Source organism: Streptopelia decaocto (genome assembly GCF_964273445.1).
Source record: "Streptopelia decaocto genome assembly, chromosome: 11".
Lineage (NCBI taxonomy): Eukaryota > Metazoa > Chordata > Aves > Columbiformes > Columbidae > Streptopelia > Streptopelia decaocto.
In genome coordinates, this window is record NC_138666.1 from 252,543 (window position 1) to 268,590 (window position 16,048).

General features: G+C 47.2%; 2 protein-coding genes across 4 annotated transcripts in view; one reads left to right on the forward strand and one right to left on the reverse strand.

Annotated features, from left to right (window-relative positions):
* The first annotated feature begins 91 nt into the window (after positions 1–91).
* Positions 92–7,945, forward strand: ORC6 (origin recognition complex subunit 6). 2 transcript variants are annotated; one of them, XM_082062830.1, is made up of 7 exons: positions 92–221; positions 952–1,081; positions 1,849–2,012; positions 3,068–3,157; positions 4,883–4,995; positions 6,188–6,262; positions 6,915–7,945. In XM_082062830.1, exons 1-7 carry the CDS (start codon positions 157–159, stop codon positions 7,088–7,090), a joined length of 813 nt encoding a protein of 270 aa, XP_081918956.1. In that variant the 5' UTR covers positions 92–156; the 3' UTR covers positions 7,091–7,945. The 2 variants fall into 2 exon arrangements, with proteins under 2 accessions (XP_081918956.1, XP_081918955.1); XM_082062829.1 differs by having other exon boundaries at positions 142–221; positions 6,191–6,262.
* Positions 7,946–8,775: 830 nt separating this feature from the next.
* The window catches only part of MYLK3 (myosin light chain kinase 3), a 38,706-nt gene continuing 31,433 nt past the window's right edge, over positions 8,776–16,048 (reverse strand). For both annotated transcript variants that reach the window (XM_082062559.1, XM_082062558.1), the window contains 4 exons: positions 15,385–15,513; positions 13,974–14,126; positions 12,175–12,307; positions 8,776–10,814 (listed from right to left, as the gene is read on the reverse strand). In XM_082062559.1, the coding sequence (XP_081918685.1) occupies positions 10,743–10,814; positions 12,175–12,307; positions 13,974–14,126; positions 15,385–15,513 (487 nt within the window). In that variant the 3' untranslated portion in view covers positions 8,776–10,742. The remainder of the gene's footprint in view (positions 10,815–12,174; positions 12,308–13,973; positions 14,127–15,384; positions 15,514–16,048) is intronic.

Below are 16,048 nucleotides of genomic sequence, written 5' to 3' on the forward strand. Positions count from 1 at the left end.
CCGCTGCTCCCCGGCCTCCCCATTGGTCTGCTCCGAGGAAGTGCTCTACTGCAGGCCGATTGGCGTAGAGGGCGATGATTGGCGGTCGAGCCGGCCAGTCCGCTGCCGAACGTGGCTGCGCGTCGGCTCGCCGCGCGGCGCAGGCGGGAGTGTGAGATGGAGCGTGGGGCGGTGCGGCGGCTCGCGGCGCGGCTGGGGCTGCGCGACCCGGCGGTCACCAGGTACCGCGGGGTCGCCGGGGTCCGTGTTCGGGGCCGGGGTCCGTGTTCGGGGCCGGGGTCCGTGTTCGGGGCCGGGGTCCGTGTTCGGGGCCGGGGTCCGTGTTGGTTGGTGCTGGTGCCGGGTCGGCCCCGGCCCCCGCGCCTCGCCGCGCTCCGGTCCCCGCGCAGCAGCGCTCGGCAGCGGCTCCGCTGGGGCAGCGCAGTTCCGCCCGCAGCAGCGGGTCCAGCCCGTGCTGCCCGGCAGCTCCCCGGCAGCTCCCCGCCCGCCCCGGGTGCGCGCTGCCGCCGGCCGGGCCCAGGCTGCTCGGGCGGGCCGGCTCCGGGACGCTCTGAGCGCAGAGCTCATGGGCTGCAGGTTCCTCAGCAGGAGCAGGAGGGGCAGGGTGAGCTCTGCTCTGTGACAGTGACAGAGCCCAGGGAACGGCAGCAGATGTGCCAGGGAGGGGCAGTGGGACATGAGGAAAAGGTTCTTCACCCAGAGGTGCTGGACACTGAACAGGCTCCGCAGGGAGGGGTCACGGCCCAACATGACAGTGTTCAAGGAGAGACTGGACAACGTGCTCAGACACACGGGGTGACCTGTGGGGTGTCCTGTGCAGGGACAGGAGCTGGACTCCGTGATCCTTGTGGGTCCTTCCTGCTCAGGACACTCTGTGATTCCTTTAAAGCTCCTGTCCTGTTCTTACTGTCTTGTAACTGCTTTTGTTAACAAGGGCTGCTTGTTTTGCAGAAAAGCTGAAGAGTACCTGCGGCTGTCGCAGGTGAAGTGCACAGGGCTGATGGCTCAGATGACGGCAACAAGCAGCGCTGTGATGTGCCTGGACCTGGCAGCCAGCTCCATGAAACAACCAGCTGACAAAGTAAGATACAGTGGATGACGTGGCTGGCTGGTGCGTTCTCCTGAGTACACTAAAAGGAAGAAAGGGATGATAATAAGTGACGTTATCCTAGAGCCAGTATGCTGCTAAACACAGTTTCAGTACTCAGAGTTTGAAATGGGGCAAAATGAGATCAGTGTCGTAGTCACTTCACAAGTTAAGTTTGCTTTATTATAATTTCAGTTCTTTTAGTAACAAATAAACTACCAACAAGGATGTTAAACTTAAGATCTGTCCCTTTTATGGTGGGAGGGAAGCAGTGGCTCTAAGGAATCCCTGTCGACAGCAGTATCTGCAGATGTCCATCTGCAGACCTGCCGTGTCAATGGCACCAAATTGCCAAAATAATGTGATTGTGATTGTCCACTCACAGACAGAGGAGAATTGAGTTGCACCTGACCCTGTGAGGAATAGCAGCAAAGTGTTGCTCATCTCTTAAGGTTGCCCAGGCCTTGGTTACCTTTGTTTTTAACCACCTTGTGATAAAAGGGCTATGTCATATTATATGGAAAAGACAAACCTCACTTCCAGGGAAATGGTCTAAAAATAACACTGTGTTAAAAGATCTGGTATTCCTAGGTGGGGCAGTCAAAACTTACATCACTCATTGCACGAGTTTGCTTAATATAGCAATTGAGCTTTATTTTAAAGTGTTGTATAGTTTCTCCCTAATCTGTTTTGGTTGTCTGAATAAGATGTTGGGAAGGAACCTTGCTAATTCTTGGCATTTGTCTTTGTCTTCTTGAAAGAGCTATTTTGTGAAGCTCTCCGGTTTGAACAAGACAACGTACCAGAGTTCCATGAAGTCTTTGGAGTGTTTGCTAGAGGTGAACCCCAGACTGGGGATGCGAGACTTGGCTGTGCAGTTCTGCTGCGTGGAGGCAGTGAACACTGCTTCAGAAATACTGCAGAGGTAAGGGAGCGCTGCAGTCGCAGTGGGACTCAGCGCTGAGGTTCTTCATTAGATGTGTAAAGAGCATGATGGTTGGAAGGGCCACATGTCTCCCACTGACTGGAGTGGTGAGGTGGGTTCTTAGCAGTGAAAATCCAACCATGGATCTGGGCCATTTCTTAGAATACACGTTAGAAAGACTCAGCCTGTAAGTCCTTGCTTGAGCTCCAGTTCTTCAACTGGGAATAGTATAAAAAAGGCAGAACTCTCAGTCCCTGTGTTTGTCCATAGCACCACACTGTGTTCGTTTAACTGCTGATCATCTCACAGTTTAGAAGTAATGCTTAGTAGAAACAAATCCTGCCTTCTGGAGGAGCAGATCTCTTAAAATATGCATTACTCCTAAAAATGATAGGTAGAACACTTCAGTGGAGATTCAATTAAAATTTTGCACTCTGTAACCTCTGCTTTAATGAGCAATTCCTGAGGAGTTCTGTTCTGGAGTGCTGCCACCCTGATAGCACCTGTTTAAATGCTGTTAGGGATTTAGAATATTCTGAGTTGCAGGTCAGTGAACAAAGGCCTGTCAGTGCTTAATACAAACTGAAAAAAAAAATAGCATGGGGACAGGTGGACAGTAAAAAAATTAAATTCTTTAGTGCTACACAGCCATCCTGTCATTCTCTATATTTTAGCCTTCATCTATACATATTAGATGAATCAAAGAAACTGTAATTCTACCCTCTTGTATGGGATGGATTCGTGCAAAGCATCTCATTGTAACTTTCAGATGTAATGTAGATAGAAGTGCTGTGTGAATGAGGAGCACAAGAAGTAGATTCTACTGACATGCCTTGATCCAGATCCCTAATTTAAAACACCTTTAACTCAAAAAGAGGAGGTGGCTTTTCGCTGGTCTCTCTTGCCCATCTCAGCTGTTTGTGCCTGACTGGATCACACAGGACCGAGGGATCCACAGACCTGCTCAGCTGCTGGGGACCATGGGACAAACTCATTGCAACAGCTTTGTTTGAGGCAGACACACTACACAATTATCACTTTTTGTTGTTAATTAGGTATGAATCCAGTCTCTCTGAAGCACAGCAAATGGACCTCGATTTCTCAAAACCACTTTTTTTAACAGCGGCACTATTCACTGCCTGCAGGTGAGTATATTTGAGGGATCTTCTATGGGCTTAAATCCTCATGAGACACCAAAGGGGTGCAGCAGTGGAAGCAGCTGCTTCGATCAGTGTGTCCAAATAGTCTGAAGAGTCTTGCTTAGTGCATCCTGCTGCTCTGCTCCTGGAAATGGAGACAGCTCTAGCAAACCCTCCTAACAGCAAAGTCTCCAACTGATACTGCACTTGCCTCTAGAAGAATCACAGAATGTCAGGGGTTGGAAGGGCCCTGGAAAGCTCATCCAGGTCAATCCCCCCATGGAGCAGGAACACCCAGATGAGGTTCCACAGGAAGGTGTCCAGGCGGGTTGGAATGTCTGCACAGAAGGAGACTCCACAACCCCCCTGGGCAGCCTGGGCCAGGCTCTGCCACCCTCACCCCAACAAGTTGCTTCTCATCTTTCAGTGGAACCTCCTGTGTTCCAGTTTGCACCCATTGCCCCTTGTCCTGTCACTGGTGTCACCAGAAGAGCCTGGCTCCATCCTCCTGACACTGCCCCTTTCCATATTGATCCCCAGGAATGAGTCCCCCCTCAGTGTCCTCTTGTCCAGCTCCAGAGCCCCAGCTCCCTCAGCCTTTCCTCACACGGGAGATGCTCCACTCCCTGCAGCATCTTGGTGGCTGCGCTGGACTCTCTGCAGCAGTTCCCTGTCCTGCTGGAACTGAGGGGCCACAACTGGACACAAGATTCCAGGTGTGGTCTCCCCAGGGCAGAGCAGAGGGGCAGGAGAACCTCTCTGACCTACTGACCACCCCCTTCTAACCCACCCCAGGTCCCATTGGCTTCCTGGCCACAAGGGCCCAGTGCACAAGTGTTGTATCAAATACACAGAAAAGGAAATTGAGTTACTTATCCTAAAACAAATGAAACCCATCTTCCTTGGTATGTAACTGAGTGCTGTGGATAATTCCATTAGGACATATCCACGGCAGTGCCTGAAGAACTTCTGTTAGACTTTTGCATTTTGCCCTCCTTGCTCTCAGCTTAACCAGCACAACATAATCCCTTAGTAACATTTTCAAATTTAGTGGAACTTTTTTCCCTTGTCAGGACAGATTTGAGCTGGGCACGGAACAAAAAGCTGCATGGCTTTTGGTGACATCCTTCTTGCTCAAGGTGAAGAGCGGCTGCTTGGGTGATCCAGAGCCCCACGCAGCAGCTGCTCTGAAGGAGGTGAAGCCCTGAGCCCCACATCCCAGGGGTGCTCTGGCCTTTGGGAGGTGGATCCAACAGCTGCAGGAGCACCTGCCTCAGCCAACCCTTTGTAAGAATGGGCTTGCGTGCAAATATCTCCCCTCTCAGTATTACGCTTTGTAATAAACTTAGGAAGCAATTTGGGTGCTGTGTAGTAGCACAGCTCCTGACAAATGTTCTCTTGACACAGGGATCCCGTTCAGCTTTTTGCAGTAGTGGGATTTTGTCCTGGTTTCCTCAAAATCCGAAAAGTACCTTTTCCTAGTAGAATTTCCTTGTGTAACTTGAACTAACCCGGAGTTTCAATTCCTGACCTGTATTGATCGAGTAGTGTAGGAGTCTGTTTTTTCAGGCAAATTTACTTCTGAGTGCGACAAGGATTAGACAGGACAAAACCTCAGGCCTGCCTTCCTCATCCTCACGGGCAGTGCTGGTAAAGTAAATGTCACGTCCCCTGAGCAATAGTTGCTGGAGTGTTGCTTTGTGCACTGATAACTTAAATTTTTCTTTGTAGGTGTTTGAAGCTAAAAGTGGACAAATCTAAAATATTGGCTACGTCTGGGGTAAAGAAAGCAATATTTGACCGGCTGTGCCATCAGCTGGAGAAGATAAGCCGGCAGCTCAGCAGTAAGTTTTTGGCTTTATCCCTGTACAACAGTGTGCCCGGGCCTGGCTGCACAGAGCCCCGTCCTTTTCCACTGGTGATTCCATTCTGATGACCTTCAGCTGTTCCAGCCAAACCTGCCCATCCATCCCAACGTGTTTCCTGCAGTTCAGGTCACAGTCATTGCTTCTGGGGAAGTCGCAACAGCTTAGCACTTGGCAAGGCCAAAAGTAAATATTTTCCTCTCTTCTCAAATGCTCACTGCTCCTTACGTTCTCTGCTGCTGCAATTTATTGCCTACTTCTCACATACTACCTGGCCTGTCTTGGGTTCCTCCTTGCCTGCTTTCTGCACTCTGTTAACATGGCAACGTGACCCACCATTTAACAAACATCTTGCCACCTCTCTCACTGTGACTGACTCACTTCTGTGTTTTCCTTTCCCCAGTGCAGGATTAACAAGCGTAAGCCTTGCTCTTCTGGTACTAACTCAGCCATTACCTGACATGTCCCTCCACATACCAGTGGCAGACCTGAGGAACCTTGCTTGCCCAGCGTTGAACCTGCAGCTCTCGCCACTCCTTTGTGTGGAGGAAAAAAATTGAAATACAACGCACATCTCCCTGTCCTTGTATCTCTGCTCCTTCCTGCTTATCTCCTTTCTTCGTGCTTTCATTCTTACTCTCCCACTGGCAGTACCGCTGCTTCACCCTGTCTTCATGCTTCATATCGTGAAGCTTTCTGGATTGTGCTGTCTGAACCCAAACTAAAATATCTTCTCTCCCCAGGCATGGACCTATGCAGTGCCCTATAAAAAACCCAAAACCTTACCCCACCAGTGAGGCAGCTCAGGGCCCCTGGGAGTTTCTGTATCAGTTCTGAGAAGAGTGTGCATCTGTATATCTGCACAGCCCCAGATGTGTTGGGGGCAGCTGTAATGCAAAGTGTGGAAATGGGCTGCAAAGGGAAGCAATAACTGATAATCCTGCCTGAGTAATCCAAAAGAGTAGCAGAGTGGTTTGGGGGGTTGTGGTTCCGAACGCAGCAGCAGTGCTGGTTAAAGTGCCCGTGAACCCGTGCAGCTGGAGCACCGGGCTGGGCCAGGGAACCTCTGACTGGAAGACAATACTCTGCTGTCAAATAATTGCATGTGGAACACCCTTGGGGCACCAGATGCCATTCAGCGGTAAAGCAACTCTGTTTGTTTTTTTTTAAGAAGAAGATGTTCCACTGGTTGCAGAGACACCTGAAAACCTGCAGACCAAACTGGAGCACTGCGAGAAGGAAAATGGTAAGTTGTGTTTACCTGTGAACTAGAATCACCTCACCAGAGCAGGCTTGAGCTTTGTTGCTGCTTAATGATATTTTATTGTAGAATCTGTCAAGTTGGACGAGACCCATAAGGCTCGTTGAGTCCAAGACCCTGCTCCTCGCAGGACTACCTGACACTAAACACTCAACTAGGAACGTTGTCCAGACTCTCCTTGAGCTTTGACAGGCTTGGTGCTGTGACCACTTCTCTGCAGGAGCCTGTTCGGTGAAGAACCTTGTCCTCATGTCTGGTCTGGACTTCCCCTGACACAGCTTCATCGTCTTTCTTCATGTCCTGTATTTTATTACCAGTTTTATACTATGCCATAATATTCAGTTCCCAGCAGCTTACTCCATTCTGCAAAGTCCTGGCTAAGGAAAGGACAAAGAGGACCTAGCAGGACAATGGTGTTTAGGCTGAGTAGCCCTCCTAGAATTCAGGACAGCTCTTGCAGTCAGGTACAGAGGTGAGGAGGTGGCTGTGCCGGCAGGGGCAGGGAGCAGCAAACCACAGCGTTAGATAACACAGTGACAGACCCCGTGCTTGTGCCCATCCGTTTGTACACCGCCATGGTTTACACCAGCAACACAGTGCCCGTGGTGGCCTGTCATGGGCTTTCTTCTTCTCATAGGATCTGAAGACGAGGAGGAGATACCATGCAAATGGCCAAAGACTGAAACAGAGCAAGACTATGAAGAATGGAAAAAGAAAATCCTGGAAAAAGCTACTAAGGCACAAGAGACAAGTAGGGGGACTGGCTCTGTAGTGCCACCTAGTAATCCGTCTGCTGCTTGCGCGTCATCTTGACTCTTCTGCTCCAACAAGAGTTCCAGTAGCAGATGGCTGCCTGGTAGCCAGCTAATTGTATTTATGAGCTAGTTTTTTAAGTATTTAAGAATGTAATTTTTAGTAAATGACACCAGAATTGATGTGATTGTACAAGAAGCCTGTCTGACTACTCGCCAGGCTGGTACCTGAGCAGCTACAGCATTCGGGAGCAGAAGAGCTTCATTTCTCTTGCTGCAAGAAGCAGGTAACGTTCTAATGCTGGGTTAAGTACAAATAAGTTCTACGTTACGTGCCCTTGTGCCCCTGGCTGGAAGTAGTCAGTGAAAAAACAGAGAGGACTAACGGTGCCTTCTTAAACTGCAAAACCACCGGACGAATTAAAAGACTGATAATTTTTAAATTTGCTTTTACTGTTGAAGAAATATTGTTTAGTCACTAAATTTGACTTACTTTTATGACCTGTATGGGACTGGAGTCTCTTGTGCTTGTAAGGGGTCCCAAATATTCCAAGCAACAATAAAGATACTGGAAGGAAAAGCTTTGGATGGTGACATGAGGTTCTTGGCACTAGTCACACTGACACCCTTAGAGCACAAAATGAAAGACATCCAGGAGATGACTGTGCTTTAAGAAGGAAGGTGTCCAGGTGCCTGGGATCTTAGCTGGGTAATACAGGTTTTTTGCATCTCGCATCATAAACTTAGAGGAGAGGAGAGAGTGCCCTGTCCTCTGGTTCTCAGGCAGCTTCTGCATCCCACACATCCATCCCAGCTGTGCAAAACTGCAGTTTGTGTTAACCGCTTTCTGAAGGAAAATCACAACTTGTAGCAGCTCAGGGCTGGTGTAACTGCAATAAAACCAATCCAAGTCTTCTGCCCATTTCTCTTGCATGTTTTGTGCCTGGGATGTGCAAAGAGAAGTTAACTCATAAACCCTCAGTTTCAAAACAACCCAGAAGAGCCCAAGTATCCATGTGAAGCAGGTGAGTGAGTTCATGTCTGAGCATTTTGACAACCAGGGACAGGACAAGGGGCAATGGGTGCAAACTGGAACACAGGAGGTTCCACTGAAAGAGGAGAAGAAACTTGTTGGGGTGAGGGTGGCAGAGCCTGGCCCAGGCTGCCCAGGGGGGTTGTGGAGTCTCCTTCTGTGCAGACATTGCAACCCGCCTGGACACCTTCCTGTGTAACCTCATCTGGGTGTTCCTGCTCCATGGGGGGATTGACCTGGATGAGCTTTCCAGGGCCCTTCAACCCCTGACACTCTGGGATTTCAGCATGAAACGCTGCCCTACCTGCCAAACCCCTCCCCGCTTCCCTGGGTGACACAGGCGGCACCCGGGTTACGGTAGTCAATGTTATTAACTGCTGTATGTAGCAGCGTGGGGCCTGGTCTTTTTGTCATGTGCTGCAGTGACTCCCGTGTCACCCGCAGTGTGTCCTCAGCTTCGTGCAGAGCACAGAGCCAGGGGCGCAGGACCGCGGTGCAGCGCCCTGCGGGGCTGCCGAGGGGCTCTCGCCGTGCTGCACAACCACGTGCTGGCTGCCAAAGCTAAAGCTTGTTCCTGTTCTTCTGTTAGGAAACGGTCATCCTCCTGGCCAGATGCACCTTCTCTTTGTAGAAAATGGGAAGAAAATATGTACAAGACAGCAGAGAGCATTGATGTGTGACACTTACAGGAACAGAGGAAGAAGCACTTACTGGCCATTTTCCTTTCACTTCTCCCAATGCATAAAAAAGGAAATCACTTGAAGCCAACATTAATTAACAAGAGCTAATTTCATTCCAGATGAGAGTTCTGAAATGTAACGGTAACTATCAGAGAATGGACTCCAAACAAATGCCTAATGTGCAGAGAAAACATTGGACAGTCAACTCGCACTGAGGAAGAGCTTAACAGAATATCTGCCATTGAACAGCTGGTCTACTATGTAGCAGAGGGTCCTCAGGATGGGCGAGAATCCCACCTGGTTGCTAAGACCTGCTCAAAGATGCTTGCAGGCTTGATTGGTGGGGCATTAAACTAAAATTGAGGAATAGGCTTGTTCCACTTTAATGTAATTTATTATTATTAATTCTGAAATATACAGACCAATGAATATAATCGCATGTAGCATGCAGAATCACGGTGAAGGAAAACACAAACAAAAGTGGGCCTTCACAGAAGGTGATACATCGTCAAGATTTTTTCACATGATTTCAAGATTATTTCACTTGACTTTAATAAATCTTCTCTGTCTCAGTTCTGGAAATGCTGCAGAAGTCCAGAATTCTGAACTGTGCAAAGTGAGAAGCACTAGAGTGGAAAAGATAACTAGACTTGGGTAAGTCAGTCTTACAAACCTTTTTATTAGCAACCAACACTTTTGCTAATTCAAGGGACGTGAAAGTCTATAAAGGTAAAGGGAGCTTTACAGTGATTTGATGCCTTTGCTGAAAACCTGCTCTTAGTAGTATTAGTTTCTGGTTTTCCTAAGACCCCATCCAATTCACACTGAATTTTGCAGAATCCAGAACAGGAATGAAGGAAACCACGGGTTGAATAAATAACTTTATACTTTTAGCTGAGAGACTGCAAGTGGCTCCAACTCTTCATACATCAGGCGAAAGTTTAAAATCCAAGATAAATCAGTATTGTGAAGAAAACATTTAAAGTTCAAGAGCAAAGTGGGGGAAAATGGGGCTTCAGCCTCCTCACTGGGCTAAAGGCAGAGTCTGGCAGTAACAGCATTTGCCTGCCGCTAAACCATATCAACATATCACACCATATCAACTTCTCAGACTTCATTGAAATTGTCAGGAGAAAAATCCTCAAAGTAAAACTTAGATAACTCAGGGCTGCAGTCACCGCCAATGGAGAAGCACTTCAAAATGTTAAACGCATACCAAACGATGTCTGGAAATCTCTTCTTTCTGGACAACATGAGATCTTTTTGCACAGACCCAACAGTCATTAGGTGATTTTTCTTTGTGGCAGTTTTACTTATCTCCTTCCAAACCTTGATCAGTTCAACTCACCATAAGAAAAAGCAGCAATGGACCAATTGACTTAAGTTGCTTTAAACCAGGATTGCTCATATTTCCCAACTATGCGGTGACTGTTTTTTTAAAGGAGAGAATAATTTAAAAAAAATAATAACAAGCCCAAACCATTCAACTCTGAGTAGTTTCACTGAATCATTATCATGTTTGGGGGGTGGAAAAGTAATCTTTTTGGGAAAATTAGAGAAGAAAGGAATATCCAATATCTTTTGTTCTAAGTAACAAACACATGAGGGAGAAGCTGTGTCGCTGTTGTGGCAAGTGCTCTGAAGTTGCTGCCGTACTTCGGTTGTGTGTGAGAACCAAAACCAACAAGATGTTTTCTGGTGGGAACACACCAACAATACTCTGCAGAATCGAAGCCTCCAGTGAGCAGTCAGCCCCGTGACGGCCAACTTTTCTATCACTATGTACAACAAGGAAAAGCTTGTAAAACCAAAGAAGGTCGCTTCTGCTTTGAGAAGTAATTTCAAGTGACTCTTCCTTGAGGTGCTTCTGGAACCTTATCACTAACACAGAATATTTGAGGAGGACAGACCCAAACGGGATAGAAATTATTGAAGATACTGAGTCCTTCTTCCATGGCTTCCATGTCCAGCTCCACAAGTGGCAGAGGCTTCGTAGGAGCTTACGCAAGCTTGACAGACATACTCTGAAACCTCTTCAGCCTGTTGGCAGCAGCCACCACATAAAAATGTTTCTGTGAACAAAACAGAACAGTCCAAGGGTGAGTGCGAGTGAGGTAAATGTGGCTGACGTGGATTTTTCTTCTTGGTAAATCCATTTACCCCATTTACCTACACCCTGTTCGGGCGCCAATAAAATAACGGGATTCAAGGATGCGGGGTCTGTCACTGGCCTCAGTTCGCAGGGACGACTCGCAGGGTTCTCCCCAGAGGCCGGCCATAATCAAAGGGGGGAAAAAGGGATGAGAGCCTCGTGATCTCCCACTTTTATATGAAGTATCACGTGGATGGGATAGAATACTTGGTTGGTCAGTTTTAGTCACCTGTTCAGATCGCTCCTCCTTGCCTCCCTCACTTACGGGACACGCATCCTTATCAGCAACCTTGCATTCCATTGCTATGTCTACCAAAACACGTATCCAGCTTCAGAAAAGTGCAGTTACTAAGAAGGGCTTAACTGAGAGAAAAATTCACCGAAAGAGAAACTTGTCTTGTTTTTAACAAAGCCAGGACAGGGGGGCAGCACGGAGCAGCTTTGCTTTGGGGACCCACCGGTTGCTGCTGGGTCTGGGAACCTCTGCAGCATCACTACGGACTGTACAGTGATGCAGCTTTAGATCATGTTTTTTTAGAATGTGAGTGCAGGAATCTATGACCAAACGGCCGGAGTGCAGCCGTGGAAAAAGTATAAACCTCTGTTTTAACTCCTTGGCAAGAAATTACAACTGCAGTGACAAAAGAAAAGGCAATGGTCCTCACTGAGTTCCCCTCCCATTGCCACAGGCATCTTCATAACGAGATCACTGTGTTCACCTTTCAGGATCGATTAGCTACAATCCAATAGAGATTCCAACAGAAATTCTTATCTACCACTTCTTTATATAAAATTTAGTCCAGTTCTAAAGGAGCACTGGGTTATCATAAAGGTCCTGAAGGTTCTGGATGGGTTTAAGCCTAATATTTTCTCTCTCCCAGACTTGAACTCTCCACTACAGGAGGCACAACAGTGCCTTATGGTGTATCCCTGCTCCATAGTGACAATGGAACAATGTGACTGTTGTCAATGGAAAGAATCTCTCCAATATGAAGAGAAAGAACATTTAATATAAGCTAAGGAGCACCTGAAGTCTCTGAACTTGTAAAGAGAAAACATGTAAAACTTCTAAACACCAATCAGAGGGAGTAAAGACTGAAACCAAATTTGCTAAAAACAGACTGCAGGAGAAAAAAACCCTCCATTTACAACCGAAAATAGACTTCCCAAACTCATGTTTGCAAGAAAGAAGCCTGTAGGCAAAAGTGAGCTAACATATGAAAAAGCAGGGAATGGCTCTGCCCATGTTGAGCTGTTTTTTCCAAGCTTTGTCTGCTTACCTTCCATTTTCGGTGAGCCAGGTAACTCTGCAGCAGCAACTGGGACTTCAGGCGAAGCTTGAACCTCTTGGCCTTGGCCGGCAGGTCGTTCAGCCACTCGTGCTTCAGACACTGCGTCGCGCTCATCCGGCAGCTGCGGGAGAGGAAAGCTGTCACGGAAATCCAGCTCCCCCCAGGGCCGTTTTCTGAGTGCCCTGCGCGCTTCAATATTCCTGATAAGGAAACTGCCCTAAATGAACAGACAACAAGCGGAGCTGCTTCCCGAGGTGCGCGGGATCCTAATGACACCTGCACCCGCAGGGCAAAGGGCACGTGGGGTGAAAAGCTGCTGCTGGGTCGATTGAGCTCTGGTTAAATACTGTATTTTGCCTTTTTAGGCTTTTGTTTTATTTTGTTTTCCTTTGAAGAAGCACTTGTATACATTCATTAGTTTATGTATCATTTTGTTATGTGAATGCAGAACTTTGCCAAGAGAATCAGTGCATACAGAAAAATAATATTGGTGGTGTTATCTGTCTGTCCTAATAGTACAGGCTTATTCCGTGCTTCATATTTAAAAAGCACAATTGTCTATTCACCCTAAACTTGGATCAAGTTAAGCATACATTATATCCTGACACTTAACTACAGGCCCAAATTTGAAGGCCTACCCAAAAAGCTTTGAGATATACATGATAACAGAGGAAATCTTGCGGGAGAGATGTTGAGAAAACAAGTTTAATTTGCCTTTTTTTCAAAACAAAAGCCTGCACCTGACTCTTCGGGTTTGTCCACACTGTGGAGCAGAAGATGTGGGTGTGGGGAGGGGGAGACGTGGCCCCTCCAGCCCCGGGGACAGCGGGGACCAGGCTCTGCTGCTCTCTGCACGCACGGACAATCCGCTCCCTTGCACAGCCTTTTGATCCCCAGCTCCAACCAGACCGTGCACAGTGTCCCAATGCAGTAACTATTCCCATCGCACAGACGGCAGACTCCAAAGTTCACGGTCTTGTAGCAAATCATTGTCACAGTCTGAGAAAAAAGTCCCTTGGTTGTCTTAAGCTGCCAATATGCTGAAGTTCAGTTTATTCTTAGCTTTTCATACGACTTGCTGTTAAAAATGTAATTAGTACTAGAACTGATTTATCTGATCTGGAAGTGGTTAATATTCTAAGCACTTCTTGGAATTCTCGTTTACTGTGTGCATCATTTCAATGAGACTTGTATCACTACTCAGCAAGAGAAAAGTTTCTCTTCTCACTTACCCAACCCCATAGCCATGATCTGACATCAATATCATCCTCACCCTCCTGCTGTTTCATATGTGCAATCACTTTTTATTTCACTGGAGCCCAGACTAGAAGCCACATGCAGAGTTAAGTCCCAAAAGGAGCATGTAGACCACTTTAGAAGAGAACAATGCACATTTTTGCAGCTGTAGTTTCCATTTATCCTCCACGGCATTCAAGAGACATTTTTGCAATTTGTGTCAGGGCTTGTGAGAACCCAAAGCAACAACAGAAATAGCTTTTGCTTGGAGAAGGAATACTAAAGACATTGCTACACAGCAAATCCTTCCAGATTGCCTCTGTTCTGCCTGTATTGATGCTGCTGGGAAAGCAACTTTCTTCAGTCGAGGTACACAGACCTTTTTTTAAATAGGGGCTTTTGAATCACTGAGGAACTGCCCAGCAAGCACAGATACAGCAGACAAAAATGTCACATCCCAAGTTCTCACTGTTGACCGCAGCCAAACAGTTGGCTGGTAGGAACTTAATGTTATTAGGTGCTACTGTCCTCATGATCAGACAAAGAGGTACCTTTTCTCCTTCACGAGTAATCTGGAAATAAAGTCTTTAGCTTCCTCTGATAGCTGTTCAAACGCTTCTGCATCGAAATCCCAGTTGCAATTCACTACATAATTCATTGTCTCTGCATCAGTTTCTCCCAGGAATGGGGACAGGCCACTAAGCCTTAGAAAAAAAGAAAAACATAGGAGGGAGATAAGTAGTTCTCCTCTACAAGAAGTGTTTCTCCTTCTACAAATCCTCTGCTTTGTAATTGTTGTCGGCTACGGGGGCTTCCATGGTCTGGAGCAGTGATGCGTTGTCACATTAGCGCACTGTTAATAGATCCCCAAGGAAATTAATCCAGTGGGGGTCCAGGTCCAGGCTTCGGTGCTTTCCCAGCTCAGGGGGCTGGGAGGACTCAAGAGCTTTCCTAAATTGAGGCCTGGATCCACATTTGGCTTAAATTAAACTGAATTCTGAACAATGGCATACTTAATTCAGTTCATCTCTAAGCCCAGATTTATTGCGTCAGTCATTTATTACTTTAACATACAAATTTAAACCAGAAGTTTATCCAGTTCAGAGAAAGCACCTGTGAAGGATTCTGGGTGCACAGTCAGCTCCCCAGAGCGCTTTGGGCAGACATGCCGTCCATGGCCCATCCAGAGAGCAGAGTTTTAGCCCTGTTTGTGACATGACATTTTTTAGACCCATGGCCTAAAACCCAGCATTAATTGGATTGCAAATTTGAAAATTAATTGAAGTCCTCAAGGAATGCAATCAAAATGAAAATTCTGACATGCTTTGGGTAACTTTTCTGAGTAAAAAAAAATACCAGAGCCATGTAACCTTGCTAAATAACGTGGTAAGGGAGAGGAATATTTTTACATTTATCAAAAGGTCTTTGAGAAATAAAGTTGATTTAATGATGGAGTGAAGGCTAAGGAGCCTCTTCTTCAGCCCACCTGCAGCAGGAAGCTCTGACTGCTTGACAGAAGAAAACTGGCAGCTTGTAGAGCATTTAAGTCAGTAAGCTTTCTGAAGTTTTGAATAAACTATGTTCTGTTTCATACCTTCTCTAAAGTACATTCAGACATGTTATGACTGAGTCCATACTACAAACTGGGCAAGAGCAGTTGCTGCTTAATATGGAAGTGAGATCTGCAGGAGAGATTCTCAGGGACATGGTTCAGTGCTAGAGTTGGTGAGGTTATGGTTGGACTCAAATCCTGAGGGTCTCTTCCAACTGAAATAATTCTGTGAAAAGGATTATTTGTTGTTCAGAGACTCTGTATACACAGTGAGACGCCTTGGCATTAAAGGCTTTTTGGGTTTTTGGCAGAATGAATGAGGAGGAGTCCCAGCCAGAGGGGCTGGGTGGTTGCCACGTTCCTGCTCCGTGTCCCCCGGCTCCGGCACCACCACCCGCCTGGGTACTCACAACATGTAGGTGATGACGCCCACACTCCACATGTCTGTTGGGAAGGAGACAAAGTCGTAGTTCACCACTTCAGGAGCCAAGAACTCTGGAGTTCCAAAGTTAACCTTCAGCTTCTCCCGAGGTTTGTACCTGTACCGGACAGAGAGAGGCGGCACTGCTGGGAGCACAACGCGGCTCAGCGCTGTGCACATCAGGGCACGGCCAAGCCGGCACAGCAGACTCACCCAGGCGACCAGGACAGCGGTAAGGGCTTTAAAAAATAAATGGGTGAATTTTGCAGTGACTTCAGGTGATTACATCCTCAGCCATCCCTTTGCCAGGACAAAACCAAAGGGAAGATAAAGGGCAACCAAACCCTGGCCAGGCCGCCCCTGGTGGCTCCGCGGCTGCGCTCAGGTGTTGTCCAGCACCAAACAAACACAGCGGCTCCCGTTAAAAGCGCATGTGCTTCGTGGGATGTAACCAGCTACAGCTCAGGGTGAAGGTGTGTATGACAGATATGAGCACAACAGGACTGCTAATATGGGAATCTGAAGAGGATTATATGGACTAACAAGTTAAACAGTCATCCATACATGGAGAAACTGTCTGCTTTATTGCTTAAAAGGGAAAGGTTATGAAATGGAGCCGGTAATAATTGTCGCTGACAGCAGCTCTGTATAGA